The sequence below is a fragment of the Asterias rubens genome, chromosome 5 (genome assembly GCF_902459465.1).
Source record: "Asterias rubens chromosome 5, eAstRub1.3, whole genome shotgun sequence".
Classification (NCBI taxonomy): Eukaryota; Metazoa; Echinodermata; class Asteroidea; order Forcipulatida; family Asteriidae; genus Asterias; species Asterias rubens.
The window spans coordinates 1608664-1630252 of NC_047066.1; the positions used below are offsets into that span (position 1 = coordinate 1608664).

A 21589-nucleotide genomic window follows, 5' to 3' on the forward strand; every position below is an offset into this window, starting at 1 on the left:
TACACGAAAAATACTTAAAAGTCTCACAGCTTTTAACTTGAAAGGGAAAACAAATTATTGATTGACTCTTGAACTTTTATTCTCTGCTCAATTTTATATGGGGAGTCCCTGGGCCCGTCGAGTTATTCTCCCTCCAAGTTAAAAACACCCCTTCAACAAGTCTAATATTTTCAAAACGTCCGAGCATCAATCTTGAAAATGTCCCTACACCTCTCAGCAAATAGGACCATTTATTTCAGGGCCTATGTCATCCAAAATGCCTCAAGCTGGAAGTCAACAACCCCGGGTCACAATGGGACAACATTTTTACACTGAAACACTTTCTGGGGGCTCTCAAATCTGTCTGATATAGAATATTTTCAGGGCCTACAAATTATGAATGAGCTCGACGCTCTGTTTTCTCCTATTTGATGGGGTGCACCCCGCGGGGAGGACAGAATCTCGGAGACAGAATCCCGTGCCACACTAGTCTTGACCCAAGACGTCAAGCTCGCCAGTCAAGTTGGTTAAATCATACCGTAAGAGAGCACACTCTAGCGATTTTCAACTGAACGTAGTACACTGTCCACTATCATGCACTGACGTCTTGGCCCGAGACTACTGCCACACTGACCCCATGACACAGTACATTATTAATTTTTTATCAAATAGAACCGCTCACATGTATACCTTTCGAAAAACAAGTTTGTTTCCTTTCTACCACCAGCCTGTGTTCGCCCGCAGGTATAGAATTAATTAAGGTTACTCTCAACAATTGAACCTGAACGTGTAGCACGTAGACATATACCTTGACCTTCTTTTGTTTAAAAGAGCAATGGAGAGCTGGGCCCAATTTCATGGCTCTGCTAACCGCCGAACGTAGAATGCCTAGTAACGTGGAGTACGCACGCACACAAGCCAAAATTCGCCGGAACCCGTGAAATACGCTTGCCGAAAGCACAGAATTCCCTGCTTCCGTAAGGGCCGATTCTGTCCTTACGGTAAGCAGAGCCATGAAATTGGGCCCAGTTGATAGTGTAAAACATTATGAGAAACGGCTCCCTCTGAAGTAACGTTTGTAAGAAAGAGATAGTTCGATCATCGCTCAATAGCTGAAGCCTTTTTGTTATGGATCTGAAAGTACACACTTGTGCTTTTTGTTCTTTCATTATTTTCTTGCAACTGCGATGAACAATAAATTGAGTCAAACGTTTCACAAGTTTGATGTAAATGTTGCAGCACACCGAGCGAGAATACCGGTCTTTGACCATTACCAAACGTGTCCAGTGCCTTTTACATGCGATCACACGTTTTTTGTTATAAACCTGTATTGCAACGTGGTTGTGGTCGGGGGTAAACAATTTTTGTGAGTTTACAATACACCGTTTTTATGACTCGATGCCATAGTGTCAAAATGAATGTCATCAACAAAACCCCTTCTCCAGGAGACTATTTCACATTTAGAGAAAACATTTTTTGGAGAGCTTACATGTATATATAGAGACACTGTGTGAGACTTTTAAGTCAGTGTTATATTATTCATCTTTATACATTGCAAAAAGAATGATAGAAAGTTTTAGATTAAAAAATCAAAAAAAAAAATTCCTTTGTCAAATATTCATGAAATAATTTTTTTCGGAGAAATTTTTACTCTCGTGTACATTTTACCCGAATCCCAGGTCCCATGGTGCCTGACCCATTTCTGGATCAGGCTGAACCTAGACTTGACTCAAGTCGCAATCCCGTGCCATCGCCAGAAAACTATTGCTCTGTAAAGCTCTGGATTCCCAAACCTTTTCCCATTCTCGGGACCGCATTTTGGTGCAGCCATCATGGTGCAGCCATCTTGAAATTCTCCCATTTTATCAATGATACCAAATCGAGGCTGGTAGGAGAAAATAGTCCGGGTCTTATTTTCAAAATTATGAATAGCATTCATTATATTGTTATTCGTTACGAAGAAAATTACCGCGATGGAGACAGCATGATAAAGGGTTAATACGGCTTGTTTGGTAGTAGTTGGTGCGATATGCTTATAGAGACCTCTCTCACTCGAGTCAAGTCTAGGCTCACCTGGAAACTGGTTGTCCTAAATATTATATATATATGTGTTTTAAGCTAAGATTAAATCTGTGTAAGTGTGACAAATGTTTACACATTTTTAACCCAGTCGTCTTAAGTGCTGGCTTTGAGAATGTTCCACTCACAGGCCCTTTTCGAAACCACGGCTTCGGCTCATGATTCGACACAGGCTAGCTTGGCCCTGCGGAAGTTGTTTTGACAATACATATCGCGCGTGCTTTGCGTACGCACTCACCAGCTTCAGACGAGAGAGCGGACGGAAGCGTAAAGCCGAATCCAAAGCTGAAGCCGTGAGTTCGAAAAGGGCCATATAATTAAAGACGTACAAGTTAATACACAGGCTGAGGATACGGCGACGTTTGTCTAGCGGCCAACCTCCTCCCATTTGGCATTTGATCTACCGGCGATCTAACCCTCTCGTCGGAGGATAAGCAATGAACCCGGGGTTCCATATAGGAACTATTTTTGTAGCTGCTCTTTTAATGTCAATGGGTACGGGGTTTTCCCTATCAGGGAACTGGTCAGTATTCTGCTCCTTTGCCGGAATGATGAGCATAAGGAAGACGGGAATAAAGACAATACCGTGAAGTGTTCCCAAAGTGATCACGAGAAACATTGTCTTAAAGAAAGTCCGGAAGATGTAAGTTTCTGAGAATGCGAGGATTAAGATGCCTAGAATAGTGGTAAGGGATCCCTGAACGATGGGCATACCGAGGGAGTAGAGAGCGTGGATGGCATTCTCACGACGTGAGCCTTGATTCCCTGATACGTAGGCGTAGCTGATGTGTGCGGAGAAGTCCACACTGAAACCTATGCAGATAATGAGGTTGATCATGGAGATGTTATCGAGGTTCACATCCCAATGAGCCATGAAGCCGACCACCCCAGTCACGATGGATGTTAGAGAGAGAGTGACGAGGATAGAACAGATGGGGTTTGGGATCATCAGTAGAGATACAACAAACATGGCGCCGATGGCGATACCAAGATTTTGCATGGTGTTTGGATAGATTGCAATAAACTGGTCAAAGAAGATAAAATTTGGATTGTAGACAATGGCCGGGATCTCGGCATCATTTGCAACTTCCCTCAGCGTTGTCATCATAGAACTCTCTTTATTTGTGGTATCTAAATCTTTAGTGGTAACAAAGAATCTTGAAGAGTCAATACTAGTGTTATCTTTGTTAAATACAATATCCATAGAGTAATGTTGGTAGGCGGGGTGTTTGAGAAAACTATCCCTGAGTGTGTTGATAAACTGGGTCTGGGTTGGTTCATGTAACCCATTCAACTTGAGGAACGAGAGATAGGCACGAAGCCAGGATGAAGAGAGGTTCTCTTCCTTGCCGTGGACATACTCAGTCTCCTCCATCTTGACAAGAGTCTGCTCCATGATGTCCTGTATGCTTGGATGCCAGCTGTCTTTTGGCTCTGTAAAAACTAAGGCGATTTGAGGGCCGTACGATGTGAAATAGAAACGCGCATCATCTAAGTAGTTAGCCCCATACGAGTCATCACGCGCTAAGTTCCTGAGACTCAGTCCCATCTCGATCTGTGTACATCCAAAGATAGCTATGGCCAAGTAGCCACAATACAGCACTATAACGATCAATACCATCCACCAACTTGTGATGATAGGCCCGTAGAACCTCTTGAAGAATACCATCACACCATGCTCACTTGTGGGTATTATCCGTGAGGATGGTTGCCGGGTAGCATGACCACTGTCGACGTGGGGGCCCCCACGTTGCTCCGGAGTACCCGAACGAGAGATGATAAAGATAGAATTTTGTTCCATCTTAGACTTGACCTTATAGCAACACAAGCAGTGTCTGTTCGCCGCCTCCCGCCGACCGGTCAATACCATACAAGCCCCGAAGAATGTTATCTGAAACAGGTAATCAAAGAGAACAGCAGTACCCAAATACAAACAAAATATCCTCACAGACTTAAAAACTGTGATGGTTCCAATCCCAAAGGCCAAGCCATCAGTCACAGACGTTATGGTAATAGACATGGCGGCCTCGGAGAATGCTTCACGCATGCGTTGTTCCACAGTCAGTCTGGTGCTCGTCTTGCGCCAAGCAGCTAACATAATGAACATATCATCAACTCCAATGCCTGAAAAAAGAAGAACACAAACGAAACTAGGGGTTATGGTTTGTATTACAACACAAAAACAATGAGTTAAAGGCACTGTACACGTACTTTAGTAATCGTCAAAGACCAGTGTTCTCACTTGGTGTATCCCATCATAAGCATCAAATGACAAGCCTGTGAACATTAATTGGGCTCAATCGGTCATCGAAGTTGCGAGAAAATGATGAAAGAAAAACACCCTTGTTGGACGAATTTGTGTGCTTTCAGAAAGGAATAAAAGACTTCTAGCTACAAGTCTTATTATTTTAGTGAGAATTTACCCCTTTCTGCTTAAAGTAATGACTTGATAGCTATTGGTTTTATGCTTTTGATTTAAAAAAAAAAAAAACATGTTCCAATTAGTTCTCATAAATCACACACAAAAACAGACATGACAGAAAATCACATGTTTATGTGGTGAATAATGAAACGTAGGTGTACAGGCAGGATTTGTTCTTGAACATGAATTTACCAAAGTTCAGACGATACAGGTCATTAAATTTGAGCACCTTAAGTTCGGCAAATATAGGAGCTGAATTAGATAGATAATTGGCTTTTGTAATAATTCTAACGGCTTTCTTTTGCAATAGTAAAAGTTTGTTACATAGTGCCTTTCCGTGACCCCAGGATAATATTGCGTAATTTAAATATGAAAGAATGAATGCATTGTATAAAGTTAACAAAATCTTTTGCGGTAGAAAATATTTCAATCTATTCATAATACCAACATTTGTTGAGATTCTGGTGGTTAAAACATCTATGTGTTTTTTCCAGGACAAGTTCTCATCAATATTAATACCTAAGAATTTACAACTCTTTGTTTGGTTGAGAGCACTACCATTTAAACAGAGGGGTACATGGCGCACATATTGGTAATTACTCAAAATATTTATTAGCATAAAACCTTACTTGGTAACGAGTAATGGGGAGAGGTTGGTAATATAAAACATTGTGCGAAACGGCTTCCTCTGAAGTGGAGTAGTTTTCGATAAGGAAGTAATTTTCCCCGAATTTGATTTCGAGAACTCAGATTTAGAATTTGGGGTCTCGAAATCAAGCGCGTCTGACCTGACGCACACAACTTCGTGTGACAAGGGTTAATTTTTTCTTTCATTGTTATCTCGCAACTTCGACGACCGATTGAGCTCAAATTGTCACAGGTTGGTAATTTTATGCAAATGTTGATATTGTGGCGAAACAGTCGCATGGGGGCGCAATTGCTGACCTAGTTCCAGAGCCATAGACCTTATCGCAAATACCAATGCGCAAGCGCAGACTGTTGAATGAGGTGCATTGTGGGATAGATATGAATCAAATTTGGATACCAGCTAGACCACAATGCACCTAATTCCAAGCTTTACGCGCGCGCCCCAGTATTTGCGAAAAGGTCTATCGCCGCGGTGCCGGGCACATACACTGTGTGTGCACGACGCGTGAACCCCGCGTGGGGATCACATGGACAGCATGTGCTGACCACAGGCCGTAGCAGTGCGTATTTTGGGGCTGCGTTTTCAGTTGTGATTTGGCGGGCTTGGAGAAAGGATCAGATTCAGAGAACAGGTCAATAATTGCGAACCCAGGGCTTGATTATTGTTAAATAAAGAGAAGGAATTAAAGATAATCATTAAAAGAAGTTAATCGACAAGAGAGAACAAGGAAACAGAATAAACCATTATCAGTAACGGAGACATCTTGCTTCACACCAGTTATTTTCTTTATTGTGTCAGTTTTTATTATGGTTTAGCTGCAGCGAAGACTTTTAGACCGCTCGAGACGACGTTACATTGGTGGCAGCTGCGGAATTTTAGCCCACAGGTAGGACACATTAGGAGTTTAACTGGATGAAATAAAAAACGGTAGTGGTTTTATACCGAGCCGGGAGGGAAATCAACGGGGACGGAGAGTCGCCAAAACCGGCAGTGGTGTATACCGAGCCCGTAGAGAAGCAACGGAGACGGGGAGTAACCAAGAAACCGGCAGTGGTTAATACCGAGCCGGGCGGGAAAGGCGAGGACTGACAGTCTCTAGAAATTGCCAGTGGTGTTATCCGAGGCACTTTTAAATAACTCGGAGAGCCGCCCGGAGAGCCGCCCGGAGCCAGACGCAGAGCAGCCCGGATACCGACGTGGAGCCGCCCGGAGACAGATGTAGAGCCGCCCGGAGACAGGCATAGAGCCGCCCAGAAACAGGCGTAGAGCCGCCCGGAGACGCAAACAGCCGCCCGGAGAATCCAGAGGGTTTAAATAACTTTTCAAGCGTTTTATTGAGCACAACTCTACAATGGATACGGCAAATACATTCGGGAATGCTCCAAGATACTCCAGTTTGAGTAAAGTTGAACTGTGCCATGCATTGGAGAGGGAGTATGATGGATTTCCACGGAGATTGAACTGTTGTCACAGAGTTTAAGGCACAATTTAAGGCAGTTCAATGACATGTCTCCAAAACAAAAACTCGATGAACCCAGAAATGTCGGTCAGATGACAAGCGATGACAAAGGTTGGACAGAGACTGAGCAGTCTGATCCAGTGGACTGTTTGTCAGGCAAGACAGATGAAAATCATGACTCCAAGGGACAACAAGCCAGTTTTTCCTTTGAAAGTGATCAAGCATTTGGACAAGGGATTGGTGAAGGCAACACAACCGGATTGTCTACGCCAGTGGCAGAGGTTCCAATAGATGGGACCCTCAAGGAACCAGAAGTGGTAAAACAGAGCAGCCACAACAAGTCAATAGTGTGGATGACCGACAGGGAGGAGAAAAATAAAGAGCTTCAGCTGAAACGGCCAAAGGGGATACACATAGTCCCACCATCAAGCCCGACCCCTATGTCGGGAAGAGACAGTGGGAACCCTACCTAAAGCATTTTGAGATGTTTGCCACTAGAAATTGTTGGGATGACAAAGACAAATGTGAGTACCAAGCCGTACTTTTGACGGGGTCAGCACAACTAACCTTGGATAGTCTGCAAGCCGAAGGAAAAGACTACGGGCAACTTATCAAGACCTTAGAATGTAGCTTGGATCCTTCAGGCGGGAAGGACTTGAACAGGGCCAAATTGAGAAGTCGTCGCCAGCAGAAGCCATCAGAGAGCCGTGATGAGTCGGCAGAGGAGACAAGAAGACTGGTGCAAGTCTATCCTGACATGCCAGAGAAGACTCGAGGCCGACTGGGCCATGACCAGTAGATGCTGTACATGAGAGCCAAGGAACAGCGGGGAAAAGACGGGCCTGTTGCATTATTGATTTACAAGTTGGAAATGTTGCTGCTGTAGACGGATTGCAAATGGATGTATGCGTAAAATAGAGCACTGACTCGGACGCAAGCACGAAAATGCCGATGCCATGTCGTAGATGCCTTGCCTGCAGTGTTAACGTTCCCCAGATAACTGGGAGGGGCAATCAATGCCAAACACTGCGAGCGAGACGAACGACTATTTAAGTGTGCTGCACCGGGGTGTTGTGGTTTCATTTAGAAGTATAGGTGCTGCTGGGATTAGACTTGCAGCGAGGATGGTGTGATAGTCGTCACGAAGATGCTTGGAATGGGAGGGATTGTTTCTGCCTCTGAGAGAGGCAGTGGATTGACAGCAGAGCTGCCGGATGACTGTTCCAGACACAGTCAGAATTCCTCCCTGGACCAAGAAAGTTGCTGTGAATGTCTTGAGCATGGTGGTATGACGGTTTTTAGTTGGTTACTTGAGCCTGCTGAAACATTGGTTAGAAAGAGCCATGTCATGGTTGCGCCACTAGTAGTTAGCACCAGTTTTGATGAACCACCCCCTACGCTTCTTGAATCCAAGGGATGATCCAGTAGGACAACAGCAGCCACATTTAGCACCATAATTATATGCAATTGGCCCCGAACTTAAAGTGTGGGATGACTCTACGTTCAAGTCTAGACAGAAGTGTTTGAGTATGGACCAACGTGGCCGATGCAAGGTTCGGGAGTGAAACCGTTCTCCTGTGCAGAGTGCCGAAGAAGCTTCTTATAGGCATAGGAAGCATGATTTAGACACACTGATAGCATGTCCACAAGGACCGGTCCCCATCAACCAAAGAGACAGGTGAAGTGCCGAGAACACCTGGTAGAGACATTGACGTTCTGAGCCTCCCCCAAACAGCCCAATACAGCAGCTGCCATTTTCAGGTCCGAGACCCATATTGCAGCAACTGACCGTGCCCCTTCCCCGTGAGACCCCCCTGCAACTGCTGTCCCTGCCTCACAATCCCTTGGGTCCCATCCAGCAACGATATCCCATACCAGTCCCCCAATTGTCTGACGAGTACTAATGGAGCCGGAGGAGCGGATGACGGATGAACTAGCCTTCTCATCGAGACGGACAATCAACGAACTTATCGTCGTGTCGTGTCGCGTCGTGTCGCGTTAGTTAAAGTTTAGTTACAAATAGTCCTAAACTGTTCCTTTTTCTAAGTGTTTATTTTTTAAGAAAAGTTTTGAAGTTGTTGTTTGAAAACTTGTTTCAAAAGTGCCAAAGATTATTGGACAGAGAAAAGATCAGGGAAAGAAACCTGAAATCCATTGCATTTTGTTTTGTGTTAAAGAAAAGTGTTTTAAAACTTTCTTTTTGTTTGACTAATATTGTTTTTGAGAAACCAAAGAGCCTCGCTTTCAAGTGTATAAATTTATTACATGTGTTTTGTCTAAAGTTAAGAGTTTTTGCCAAAGTTTTGAAGAGAAAAACAAACAGTTTATCTAATTTGATAGTAAAATTTGAGTTATATGATGTGAGGACACATCACCTTCTTAAAGGTGGGGGTAATGTGGCGAAACAGTCGCATGGGGGCGCAATTGCTGACCTAGTTCCAGAGCCATCGCCGCGGTGCCGGGCACATACACTGTGTGTGCACGACGCGTGAACCCCGCGTGGGGATCACATGGACAGCATGTGCTGACCACAGGCCGTAGCAGTGCGTATTTTGGGGCTGCGTTTTCAGTTGTGATTTGGCGGGCTTGGAGAAAGGATCAGATTCAGAGAACAGGTCAGTAATTGCGAACCCAGGGCTTGATTATGGTTAAATAAAGAGAAGGAATTAAAGATAATCATTAAAAGAAGTTAATCGACAAGAGAGAACAAGGAAACAGAATAAACCATTATCAGTAACGGAGACATCTTGCTTCACACCAGTTATTTTCTTTATTGTGTCAGTTTTTATTATGGTTTAGCTGCAGCGAAGACTTTTAGACCGCTCGAGTCGACGTTACAATATACACCAAGTGAGAAGACTGGTCTTTGACAACTACCAATAGTGTACGCTACTGAGTATACTGTTAGAAACGTCGAGACCAAACCGGCTCTTTACAGAGCCACCACTCCTTCAAAAGAGATTTTACTCATGGTCGTACCCACAAGTTTACTATTCATATTTAGGTGTTCGGCCAACAGCCGAACAACTATTGTTATTGTTCTGGTTTTTTTTTTTTTCCTCGCGTTCTTCATTCCCTGCGAACCTTCTCTAGCAATTTTAAACAAAAGTAAAGCTTGTACAAACTTAAAACTTACTATGTACATAGGCAATAGTGAGTAGACGAAACCGCCACTTTTTGGGAATGATGACGTCATTGATGACGTCATGGCAAGGTTTTTAAAGTTGAAAAACGACATTTGCTTTTCGCTGTATCTCAACGAATATTAATGCTATGATGTTCATACTTGGGCATCACATAAATAAAGACTTGGACAACATTTGAAAAGTTAACGCCAAAATCGTATGACCTCATCTTCCGGTCGTACCGGAAGGTCAAACTCTGCCTTTGTGTTTTTTTGTGTTTTTTTGTAAAAAAAAGACAATTTGTTGTCATAACTCAAGATTGATATGGAATTTAACATTGAAACTCATCAGACAATTGAACCTTAATAATAAGACCACACAAACTTAATGATGTCATGATGACGTCATCAGGTTTTGAATTACAACAAATCAAAGTTAAATATTTTAAAGAAATCATAACTCCTGAACCACATGGTGGATTTTGACAATCTACATATCATCGGACAGGTCGATCAAATTTCAAAAAACGCTACACACAAAATGACCCCATTTGACCTTGACTTTCGGTTCAAACCAAAAGTTGAACAATTTTACAAATTTTGATCTCTAAAACTACGTAACATTTCAACATAAATTTTGCATCCCGTTATAGATGAGTGATCCTGCTCAAACTTTCCCACAGAGATGATACCAATTTGACCTGAAACTCTGGTCGAAATCGGACGATAAAGCCCACGGATGTGTTGACCCGCGTGATAACTGCGTACACTGCAAAAGCGCTTTGGCTGGCCGTTCCGCTCCATTGATCACACCTATTCAACGAATAGAAAAGCTATGATGTTCATACTTGGGCATCGGATAGATAAAGACTTGGGAAACATTTGAAAAGTAAACACTAAAATCGTACGACCTTAACTTCCGGGTCGTTACCCTGGGTCAAAGTTCGCCTTCGTGTTTTTTCCATCAAAAAAACAACTTTTGAACTTATCTACGGCATAATTCAAAATTGAGATCGATTTGAACCTTGAAACTCAACAGATAGCTGAACCTTCAAAAAGACGTTATCGGGTATTAAATAACAATAAAACAACGTTTAAAATTTGTAAAAATCATATGGCGCGAAAGTTTTTGGGGGAATTCCCAACAGCGCTCTCTTTTTGCCCACCAAAGAGGGCGCTGTTGATTATCAAATCTGTGTACAGCATCAAGTGCAGGGGTGAGCTAGATTTTTAAAGGGCTTTCATAAGTTGCAAACAAAAAAACTGATGCCAATCTCACACAAACATATTGCATTTGTGAAGAAACAATGCGTTCAAAAGTGTGATACAAGTTTAACTATAAAATAACGACACATTGTATAAAAAACATCTTTATGGTTCAATGTTTTTGAACTGCGTCATCACGTAACGTCCAACCAAACACCGTGTTTTTGTATTTAACAAAAAACACTATGTCTAGTTATATTTATAGTTGCTCTTATTCTCCACACCATGCAAAGCTTCAAACACAATTTAATTCTCATTCAGATGCTTACAATTATTTTGATCACACGTGTAATTACCAGTGTAGTGTCCAGTGCCAATGCAATGGAAGCGGAGCTAAAACGCAGTTTTACCCCAATTTGTGTCATACCTTAAAAAAGTTAAAAACAACCAGGGAACGATGTTCTACAAACTACACAGGATATTGAATTGAAAAGAAAAAAGAACCAGGTGGCATTGGATGGTCAACTGACCTCCCTTGTTTAGTTAATAAACAAACAAAACAAAACAAAACGACAAGGAATATGGACGTCGTAGTTAACTCTTGACTAGCCTTCACTTGACCTGACTAACACATCGGATTCTTGTGTTTGCCAAAGGACAATACAGGAGTTTTGTGAGCAATTATCAAGGAGTGTTCTGAAATGGTTTGCTTATTACAAAATAAATGAAAAAGATCTGACGATCTGAGCATACGTGCAAACAGAACGCAAAATTGTATTCAAGTCAAAACTTGTCGTGCATTGAGTACGAAATGATTAGGTTCTGTTTTTAGTGCATTCAGCTAGGCTTGTATTTTGTTATTGCAGGCAAGCGAGACTTTTTTAAAGACATTTCGCTCGCAAAGAGTTCGAATCCAGCGATACGTATTGGACCCAGAATGCCGACTGTTGGCGCGCCGCCATTGGGTCGCGGTAGCACGATGTTTTGCACACGAGGACATCTTTAGCTAAATCAAAGTCTGTTTAGCTTTTTATACGAATTAAGGATCTTCCTTAAAGGCAGTGGATACTATTGGTAATTACTCAAAATAATTATCAGCATAAAACCTCACTTGGTAACGAGTAATGGGGAGAGGTTGATAATATAAAACATTGTGAGAAACAGCTCCCTCTGGAGTGACGTAGTTTTCGAGAAAGAAGTAATTTTCCACGAATTTGATTTCGAGACCTCAAGTTTAGAATTTGAGGTCTCGAAATCAAGCATCCAAAAGCACACAACTTCTTGTGAGTTTTTTTTTCTTCTTTCATAGTTGTCTTGCCACGACCAATCGAGCTAAAAAAATTCCACAGGTTTGTTATTTTATGCATATGTTGATATACACCAAGTATAAAGACTGGTCTTTGACAATTACCAATAGTGTCCACTGTCTTTATTATAAACTCTTTACACACTTTACCTTGCAGGACAATTGGACAATATTTTTATATTTAATAATTCGAAACTAAACCGAAAGTGAATATTGACATGTTGTCGAAAACCTTGCCGGAACAATGACCGTTTAGTAGTAAATGTTCATGGTTGTGGTAATACACTTCGCTATGTCATGCAGTCCTGCACGGAAATTATACAAATCGTTGAGAAAGACACCCAAATCACGTAAAAAGTGAACAACACGCCGATTTGTTCATGTATTTGTGTACAAAACATCATCACAGCAATGGCGACACAACCAACGGCATCACACAGCACTTGCGGGGTGAGGGGGCTAGCAGGGGGGGGTGACATTTCTTTATTGTTTTCTCATTGTCTTTTCCAGATTCCGAAACATTAATCATCAACCGCTGCTTAAAACACTCCACTGGTTTCCAAAACATTAAACATTCTCCAGAAGACGATCAGAGCATACTGATCGAAACGTCGAGTTAATCCAACGGTTCTTTTCAGAACCACCCCAACTCATTTAGAGATTGTTATTACATGGTGTTACCGCAAACTCTTCTCTAAACATTGTTCGAACAACTCAATGACGAAGTGCCTAGACATATAGGTCTGCCTAGCCTGTTCCTTTGTTGTTCAATAATGACAGGCTACACGGTATGTTTATTCACTCTTGATCTTTTTCAGTTTTCCATTCATGTAAGAGTGAATTTATGAAACATACCTAACAGGTTTAGGTGCCGTCTCAAACAAATCACCCCGCTCTGATGTGGCCTATATGTGTGCTACAGTAGACCTACATGATAGAACACCGCCATGATTCGATTTCTCAAAGAGTTGGAGATAATAACTTTGTCAACGACCAGTCTTCTTACTTGGTGTATCCCAACCTTCGTAAAATAACACACCTTGAACTCAATTTCTCATCGGGGTGGAAGAGAATAATGAAAGAAAAAACACCCTTGTTGCGGGATACAGGCTTTATCATTTGATTGAGAACAATTTACCGTCTTTCTTAATACTTTGTTACTTCAGAGGGAGTCGCTTCTCACAATGTGTTATAAACAGCTCTTCTTTGCTCGTTAATAACAAAATAAGTTTTCATGCTAACAATTATTTTGAGTAATTACCAACAGTTTCCAGTACCATTAATTAACAGTCAATTTGCTGTTGAGTGAAACGTGACTTGAAATGGCATCTATTTAAATTGAGCTGTGAGCTCCCTCGAAGGTTTTACAACTTAGAGATTTGTTCTACAATAGAAATATCACGGTGGTAAGGCTACACTCAAAGAGTTGTTCACCGTAATGTTCACTTTCTAGTGAACAACGCAATAAAGTGCAAGCACATTGATTCCGGGTCTTTTGTCTGGCCACAAAGGATGAAAGACGATGAAAAGAAAAGGAACGCAAACAACTCGCAACCGGGAAAGTACCGAAATAAACCCGGCTTATTTTGCAAACTTTCCAAAATAAAGACAATGTCTTGTTCCTTGTTTGTTCCAAAAAGACATTGAGCGGACTGTGTGGGCAGACTGGAATGGTGAATCAGTGGAAAGTTTTAGTCATCGCATGAAAACAAATTACTAAAAGTTTCAATTAAGTTTGAACACCTGCGCAAAGGTATCAAGTTTTAACAATTGACAATTAGGGGCCTTACTTTTATTACGGTGGTTCATGTATACATCGTTTGTGTATTGCTTTTACTTGCCATCCTTTGTTTTAATATCACTACAATTTTAGATTTCTGTGTCATATATATGTATACGAATTTTTGCTTTTTAATGAGCAAGGTATGGGAAGGCACCTATTTTCATTACATTTGTGTGTGTTTTTACTTTTGCCCTTCCTTGAACGGCCTCTGCTTCAAATAATTATTGTATTTTCCAAAGAATTAATGTAAATACATAAAATAAATAATAGTATAGGTTTTCTCGGTTAATTTCGGAAAATGAGCAGCCATTTAATTTCCATGCGTTCGAATTAGAGCTATTTTGCCTCTCCGGTTTTTACTGCGTAGCAAATTCAGAATTCGGTCATTCAATTTCGTTTCGAGGCATTCAAGTTCCTAGCAAACTCATTCTTTTTCATGACACTCAGTCATCATTCAACTGAGCAAAGCTGGTTCGACTATAGAGACTTTGCTGATTTAATTATTTTTAATTTCGTAAAGGGGTAGTCGATTTCTCCAAAAGAGGATTCAAATAAGTATACGTCTAAAGAAAATACAAATAAACAGATAAACGCCGTACCTTCACTTTTAAATCCAGCGAACCTTATTTTCTTTATTTAATGTTTCCAGTAGACTTTACCTGGATGTGTTTGAATCAATGTTTGTTTTGGGTTTTTTTAACTCGCCAACCATCAATCTGTTGGCGTGTCATTCATCTTGGCATATTATGTTCAAGAGTGCAACAAATAAACCGCATGCCTTTAATGTTCGTATAAGGAAACAATTCCAGAATTGACTGCCCCAAAATGAAATTAAATGACAAAACGCACGCCTCAAATAAATCCTGCGAATTTGAATGCAGCTTCGATGAATTGTTTAATGACGTAAAAGTACATTTTGACTATAGTCGTAAAAAGAAATCGAATGACCCTTATCAGGTAGCATTCGATTTCGTGTGAAATAGAATAGGCTGGTGGCTAAATTGTCTGCTCATTTTCCAAAATTGACCGAGAAACCTTTAGTTAAAAGTTCCAAACATTGCTTTAAATGCAGATTTTCTCGGCCAATTATTTCGGTAAATGAGCAGCCAATTTAACCGCAAGCCTATTCCATTTCGCACGAAGTCGAAAGCTATACTGAAAAGGGTAATTCGATTTCGTTTTATGGTTATAGTCAAATGTAGTGTTGCGTCATTCGATTTAACAAAATAATCAATCAATTTAGCAATCCATCAAAGCGGCACTCAAATTCGCAGACGCTTCTTGAGGCGTGTGTGTCACGAAAATGAACGGCGATACGCTAAATTGAACAGATACTCAAAACGAAGCGTTTGTAACCGTTTGTTATAAAATGCATATGGTTTAAAATAATATGTTTTAAAAGTAGAATAAAATGACCCACACAAACATGCCTCGAAATTGCATGGTTTTCCTTTTAGCTCGACGTCGACTAACACGATCGGCCATTATTATGGGAGTCAAATTTTTGACTCCCATAAATGCCCGACCGTGTTAGTTCGGACAGTAAAAGGAAAACCACGCAATTTCGAGACAAATTTGTGTGGGTCATTAAATTCTACTTTAATTTAAATAAAATATCTTTCCAGCTGTAAGCGTTTGATAAAAAAAAAACGGTTTCAGACGCTTTTTAACACTTCAAAGAACACGTTGCCTTGGATCGGTCGAGTTGGTCTCTAAAAAGCGTCTGAAACCGTTTAAGTGGAAGATTCATTTTAGCCCGATTTGCCCCGAGCCCCATGTCGCACTGAGGCAAAGGCACAGTTCAAGGCAATCTCAAAAAATATTCTCAACGTTTTCTTGGAAATCGTAAGACATCGTTTGAAAAAAATACTGATGTGCTACCAAAGTGGTTTTGCAGCTTGCACTGCATTTGGTTGTCTCTAAGGTTGACTGCATATTAATTGCTTCGTGTGATAAGGCCTATAACATCCACAAATACTTTATGTTTACTTTTAATATTTTGCTTCATTGTAAATGAGTAATCTAACGGTGTTTTGTAACTAAAAGCAGGGTCTACATAAAATATAATTAACAAAACATAACCTAAAGGTTCCCAGAAATTGTTTTCGCAATTTATGGGACAAATTGCCTTTAAATCTCTTAAAGGCAATTGGACACTATTGGTAATTACTCAAAATTATTATTAGCATAAAACCTTACTTTAACGAGTAATGGGGAGCTGTTGATGTTATAAAACATTGTGAGAAACGGCTCCCTCTGAAGTAACGTAGTTTTTCGAAAAAGAAGTAAATTTCCACGAATTGGAGTTTGAGACCTCAGAATTATATTTTGAGGTCTCGAAATCAAGCATCTATAAAAACACACAACTTCGTGTGATTATCACTTTTCACAGGGTTGTTAGTTTATGCATATGTTGAGATACCCCAAGTGAGCAGACTGATCTTTGACAATTACCAAGAGTGTCCATAAGTGTCTTTAACAAGCGACACTTCGGTATATTTAACCTCATCCTTTATTGCCAAGCAAGGCCTTTAGTTTTAAACACTTTTTGTTCTATGTGGATTTTCTGAGCAATTTTCAGATTAACAGCAGTCGTTTTGATGTTCTCACGTTTTATCACGGTAAACATTATAGAACAGATTCCTATAATATTTTTGCAATAATTATACATTTTCCGAAAGCGTTTTATGAACTTAAACCAGATATCAGAAACTCGTAAATTCTTTATTCATACCATACATTTCGTTCCATCTTGCGAGATGATTTAGCAAACTAAGGTCATTTTGGTTCGGCTTCTCGTTTCTCGTATCTCTGGTTTGTGTTTTTTGCGTACATTTGACAATTGATACGGTGATTATTGTTTATATCGTTAGTGTATTGCTTTTACTTGCCATCTTAAATTGTTACCCCTTTTATGACCAAGGTCTGGGAGGGCACATCTTTTTTTTTTACTTTTATCCCTGGACGGCCTCTGCTTGTTATAATCAGCATTGTATTGTCCGAAGTATTAAACAAATTACATATTAAACAAAAATAAAGAACTACGAAACACAGATGCTAGTCTTATTTTATAGACAAACGACATTTCGTTATAGCTTTAAACTTACCAATTATAAGGAATGGTGCTGCCCCCACAACATTGACGTAAGGTACACCGACGTAGCACATGAGACCAAATGAAGATACCAGTGCAAGACACGCCGATAAGACGCCACATGCAGCTAGCCACGGCTTGCTCCTAACCCAGTCAAACATCATACATGATAAAATAGTAAAAGTCACAAAAACACCCAACGTAATGGAAAAGTCTCTGATGATGTCAGCGCTTGCGTCATTCAGCTCATCTTCAATCGTTGTAGACACAAGACGCTCAGCAATCATCTTAGATGAGTTGAACTCAGAAACGACTTTGATGAATACGTCTTCCCAGTGAACAGCCCTTAAATCATTCGGTTCGTCTTCTTGCAATAAGATGTAAGTAAGTAACAAAGCTTCTGCCGACTGTAACTCATCAGAAGACATTGATTTGAACTTCACTCCCCCAAGTTCTCCTCCAAGGAATACGACAGAGTTTGCATCTTTCTTGTAAAGAGGATACGTCAGGGCAATCTCCGACACCTTGGACGAGTTGTACTTATACACGGACAACACGCCATTTTCGTTACAAGCTCCATCCACCTTGGAGCAAAGATCAAAAAAGCCGTATTTTTTACTGTCATGTTGAATACTAATATCCATAATAATCTCATGCAGATTCAGGACTTCTTGAATTGCGCTTTCCTCGAGGATGTTCCCGCCGTCTTCCATCCGTAGAAGAGCATTCCCGTACCTGGTAATCCGTGACAACAACGGGTCGCTGTCACCATTTTGCGCAAACAACTCCTCGACCGTCGCTCGGTCCGTTTTCCCTTGTCCGTTTACCGGCGTGTAAAGGTCCTCGACATCCTGCTCTTCCGTAAGAAAGATCAAGCCAGGGCCGAGGATTGCAGTTAGTAAGAGAGGACATATCAGAAATGGATACGGATGTCTAGCGATGAAGCCTCCATAGTTGAAGAAAGCCAACCGCATCGCTCTTTCGATACAGGCAAAGACCATGTTGCTTGTCGTCAGTTAGCTGTCATAGGATTTTGCTTGCCGTCGCCTAAAGGTAGGGGTTGTGTCACTGGAAAGCTTGCTCAAATTCGGGTTTTACTGATATAGCATGGCAGCCAAGTAGAACGTATTCTTGGCCCAAGACTATGGTGCTTGATTCTGGATAGTGTACTACGCGCGGTTGAAATCTAGACTACACTCTGCAAGGTACCATGGCCAAGACTAAGTAGAACGTTATCAACAGCCCAACACGATTTCAGACGAACACTCTTTGTGATTACTTGGTGCTACGTGACCCCAATATAAGTTTCTCAATCAAATCAACGGGAAATAAAATTATGCCAACAGTTCTGCGCAGCGGTCCCGTTGACAATGTATTAAATTGGTTTATTTTTTAAAAAGCTTTACAATAGAAAATACATAGTGAACATTTGATAAAAACAAAAATCACAAAAGCAATGGCCTGCCAGATATGTACAAACAGGTTCACTACATTTGTATACATTTAAGACCAGAAAATTCGTCACACGCACGCGCACCGGCTATTTCACAACTGCCCAAGTTTTACCAGATCTAAAATTAATAATAGTAACTGATGTTTTGACCCTTAAGCAGAGTCTTTCTCTTGTGTAATCGTTACAAACCGCTTACAATTATTACGTTAATCGTTTAGTTACGAGGGAATTATAACAAATTAATCCTATGTGTTTTTCTTATGACGACGCTGTTATTGTTTGTGGGGAAAAACGTTAACTGCAAGTCATGTAATAAAATATAGGTCAGTGCGTTCCCAATGGATGTTTGCAAAGGTAGGAGTTAAAGGTGTGAAATTGGTGTGACTCTCATTGAAACAATATTATTGTTAAAGGCACTGGGCACGTTTGGTAATTGTCAAAGACCAGTATTCGCACTTGGTGTATCCCAACATAATATGCATAAAATAACAAACTGTGAAAAGTTGGGCTCAATTGGTCAACGAAGTTGCTGGAGAATAATGAAAGAAAAACCACAATTGTTGCACAAATTTGTGTCTTTCAGATGAATAATAACAGTACTTCATTATTAATTTGAGTGAGAAATTACTTCTTTCTCAAAAACTACGTTACTTTAGAGGAAGCCGTTTTCACAATGACTTAAACTCAATCAACAGCTCTCCCCATTGCTCGTTGCCAAGTAAGTTATTATGCTGAAATTTTTTTTTTTTACATAACAAAAAAAGCCCAGTGCCTTAAAACGAAAGTTAAAGGATTGATACTTCTTGGGCAGTTATCATTCACTCATGTATGATGGGTATTTCTGCTGCAGAAGGGTTGCGCAGAAGTTTTTTTTAATATGACATGCTATGGTGCGCAGTTAAACAAAATGCCTGATGTATCCATTTAAATCACGCACCAACACAACACCCAAACTCTCAGTTTAGAAAAAGGGTCAAATGACAGATATGAAGGTCAGTCATTTTGTTTGGATTGTTGAAATAAAGTTTGGTATTCTATATTGGAGATAATTTTTGCTCTAAGTTTTGGGACATTTTGGGGGAAAGCGAGGCCCTTCAAAATGTGTGCTTAGTAAAGTAAGGAGCAAAGATACGTTTGTGAGGGCATAAGGTACTTGTAAAAGGTAGGGCACTTTTGGTGATTACTTCGTGTAAAAAATACCGGGTAATGAGTATACAGTGCTAACACACGTCGGTGTATATGGGTTAAACCAAAATTAATGTTCTTTATCCCCGATGCAAATTTTAAATCTATTAAGATATATTTTATTAGCAAAAACCAAACTCCGACTTCCACCCAGTTGCAGTAGAATAAATAGCAAGTTCACAAATTCCATGTTTTGCATCCTTGGGTGAACTTGCTGAAATCTGTGAACTTGCTATGTATTCTACTGCAACTGGGTAGATGTCGGGATTTATTTATTTATAAAAAAAAATAATAATAATAATAATAAATCCGACATCTACCCAGTTGCAGTAGAATAATTAGCAAGTTCACAAATTCTATGTTTTGCATCCATGTCGAGATATCTTTTGTTCACTATTAATTTGTCCCTGTACTTAAAGGCAGTGGACACTATTGGTAATTACTCAAAATAATTATTAGCATAAAACCTCATTTGGTAACGAGTAATGGGGAGAGGTTGATAGTAAACAACATTGTGAGAAACGTCTCCCTCTGAAATGACGTAGTTTTCGAGAGAAGAAGTAATATTCCGCGAATTTGATATAAAATTTGATTCCGCGAATTCAAATAAATCATTGGACCATACACTTGAGCTTCGTTGTTGTGACGAACAGACAAACTGTTGTGTTTATAATGGCGGCCGTGAAAATACATTTTCAATTCTAACGTGTGTGTGCCGGGGGGTTGGGAGGGGGGGGGGGTCACGTAGGAATACTTAACAAAAAAAACAAAATTACCATCATTTTTTTTTCTTACCATTAAAGGCGGTGGACACTATTTGTAATTACTCAAAACAATTGTTAGCATAAAAACTTACTTGGTAACGAGCAATTGAGAGCTATTGATAGTGTAAAACCAAGTGAGAAAACGCACCATTAGCAAACAAGTCGTACTGTGCGCGCACACGCCGTCAAAATGTGGTCCGAGAACAGGTTGGGAGAGAGGGGTGAAGTACATCACAAACCAATAGTTTTCTGGCGATGGCACGGGATTGGGATTAGAGTCCAGTTAGTGCAAACGCTGCTGTCCCCCAACTTCCGTTATCTTATGGGTCTTCTATTTGAATTGTATTAATTTTGCCATAACGTTCAGTTGCTTTACATCATGTTGTTTCATCATAATTAAATAAATTACTTTTTGTAAATAATTATCATCGCTTTTGCTTTTACTTTTCACTTGTCTCTGTCTTCTTTTGGACTGTTATGAATTAGCCGCACGTAACTCATTCTTTTTCATGACACTCAGTCATCATTCAACTGAGCAAAGCTGGTTCGACTATAGAGACTTTGCTGATTTAATTATTTTTAATTTCGTAAAGGGGTAGTCGATTTCTCCAAAAGAGGATTCAAATAAGTATACGTCTAAAGAAATACGAATAAACAGATAAACGCCGTACCTTCACTTTTAAATCCAGCGAACCTTATTTCACTCACTCACCACGAACACCTTGTTTTTGTAGTAAACAAAATTGTACATGTACCTCTAGTTATTTTTATTATTATTATTATTCTTTGTTTCCGCCTAAAACCCCATTGCGTTTGTACAGCATTTTTGTTCATGCTCCGTCTCCTAAAGTATAAGGATAAAAGAGTTAAATCATTTATCAAATTGAAGCTTAGAACATAAGCTTTACTCTAATAAAAAAGTGTTAACATTCTTAATTAATTAACCACGTGGTCTTCATTTGAATTTTTAATTTGTAAACTTGATGCAGTCACTTTCATGTTATTGTGAAACATTCTCTTCGGTAATACAACACAGTATGTACCTCGATGAGTTGTTGACTTCTTGAGAGGAGTCTATACTATTCT

The 21589-nt window shown here is 40.2% G+C and overlaps 1 protein-coding gene across 2 annotated transcripts in view; it reads right to left on the reverse strand.

Moving 5' to 3' along the window:
- Nucleotides 1–980: 980 nt before the first annotated feature.
- LOC117290930 (patched domain-containing protein 3-like) overlaps nucleotides 981–21589 on the reverse strand; it is a 29625-nt gene continuing 9016 nt past the window's right edge. Inside the window, exons 1-2 of one of the 2 annotated variants that reach the window (XM_033772503.1) lie at nucleotides 17115–18428; nucleotides 981–4182 (exon numbers count right to left, since the gene is read on the reverse strand). In XM_033772503.1, the coding sequence (XP_033628394.1) occupies nucleotides 2459–4182; nucleotides 17115–18102 (2712 nt within the window). In that variant the 5' untranslated portion in view covers nucleotides 18103–18428 and the 3' untranslated portion in view covers nucleotides 981–2458. Of the gene's footprint in view, nucleotides 4183–17114; nucleotides 18429–21589 lie in introns of those variants that run through there. The other variant, XM_033772504.1, reaches the window with a different exon arrangement.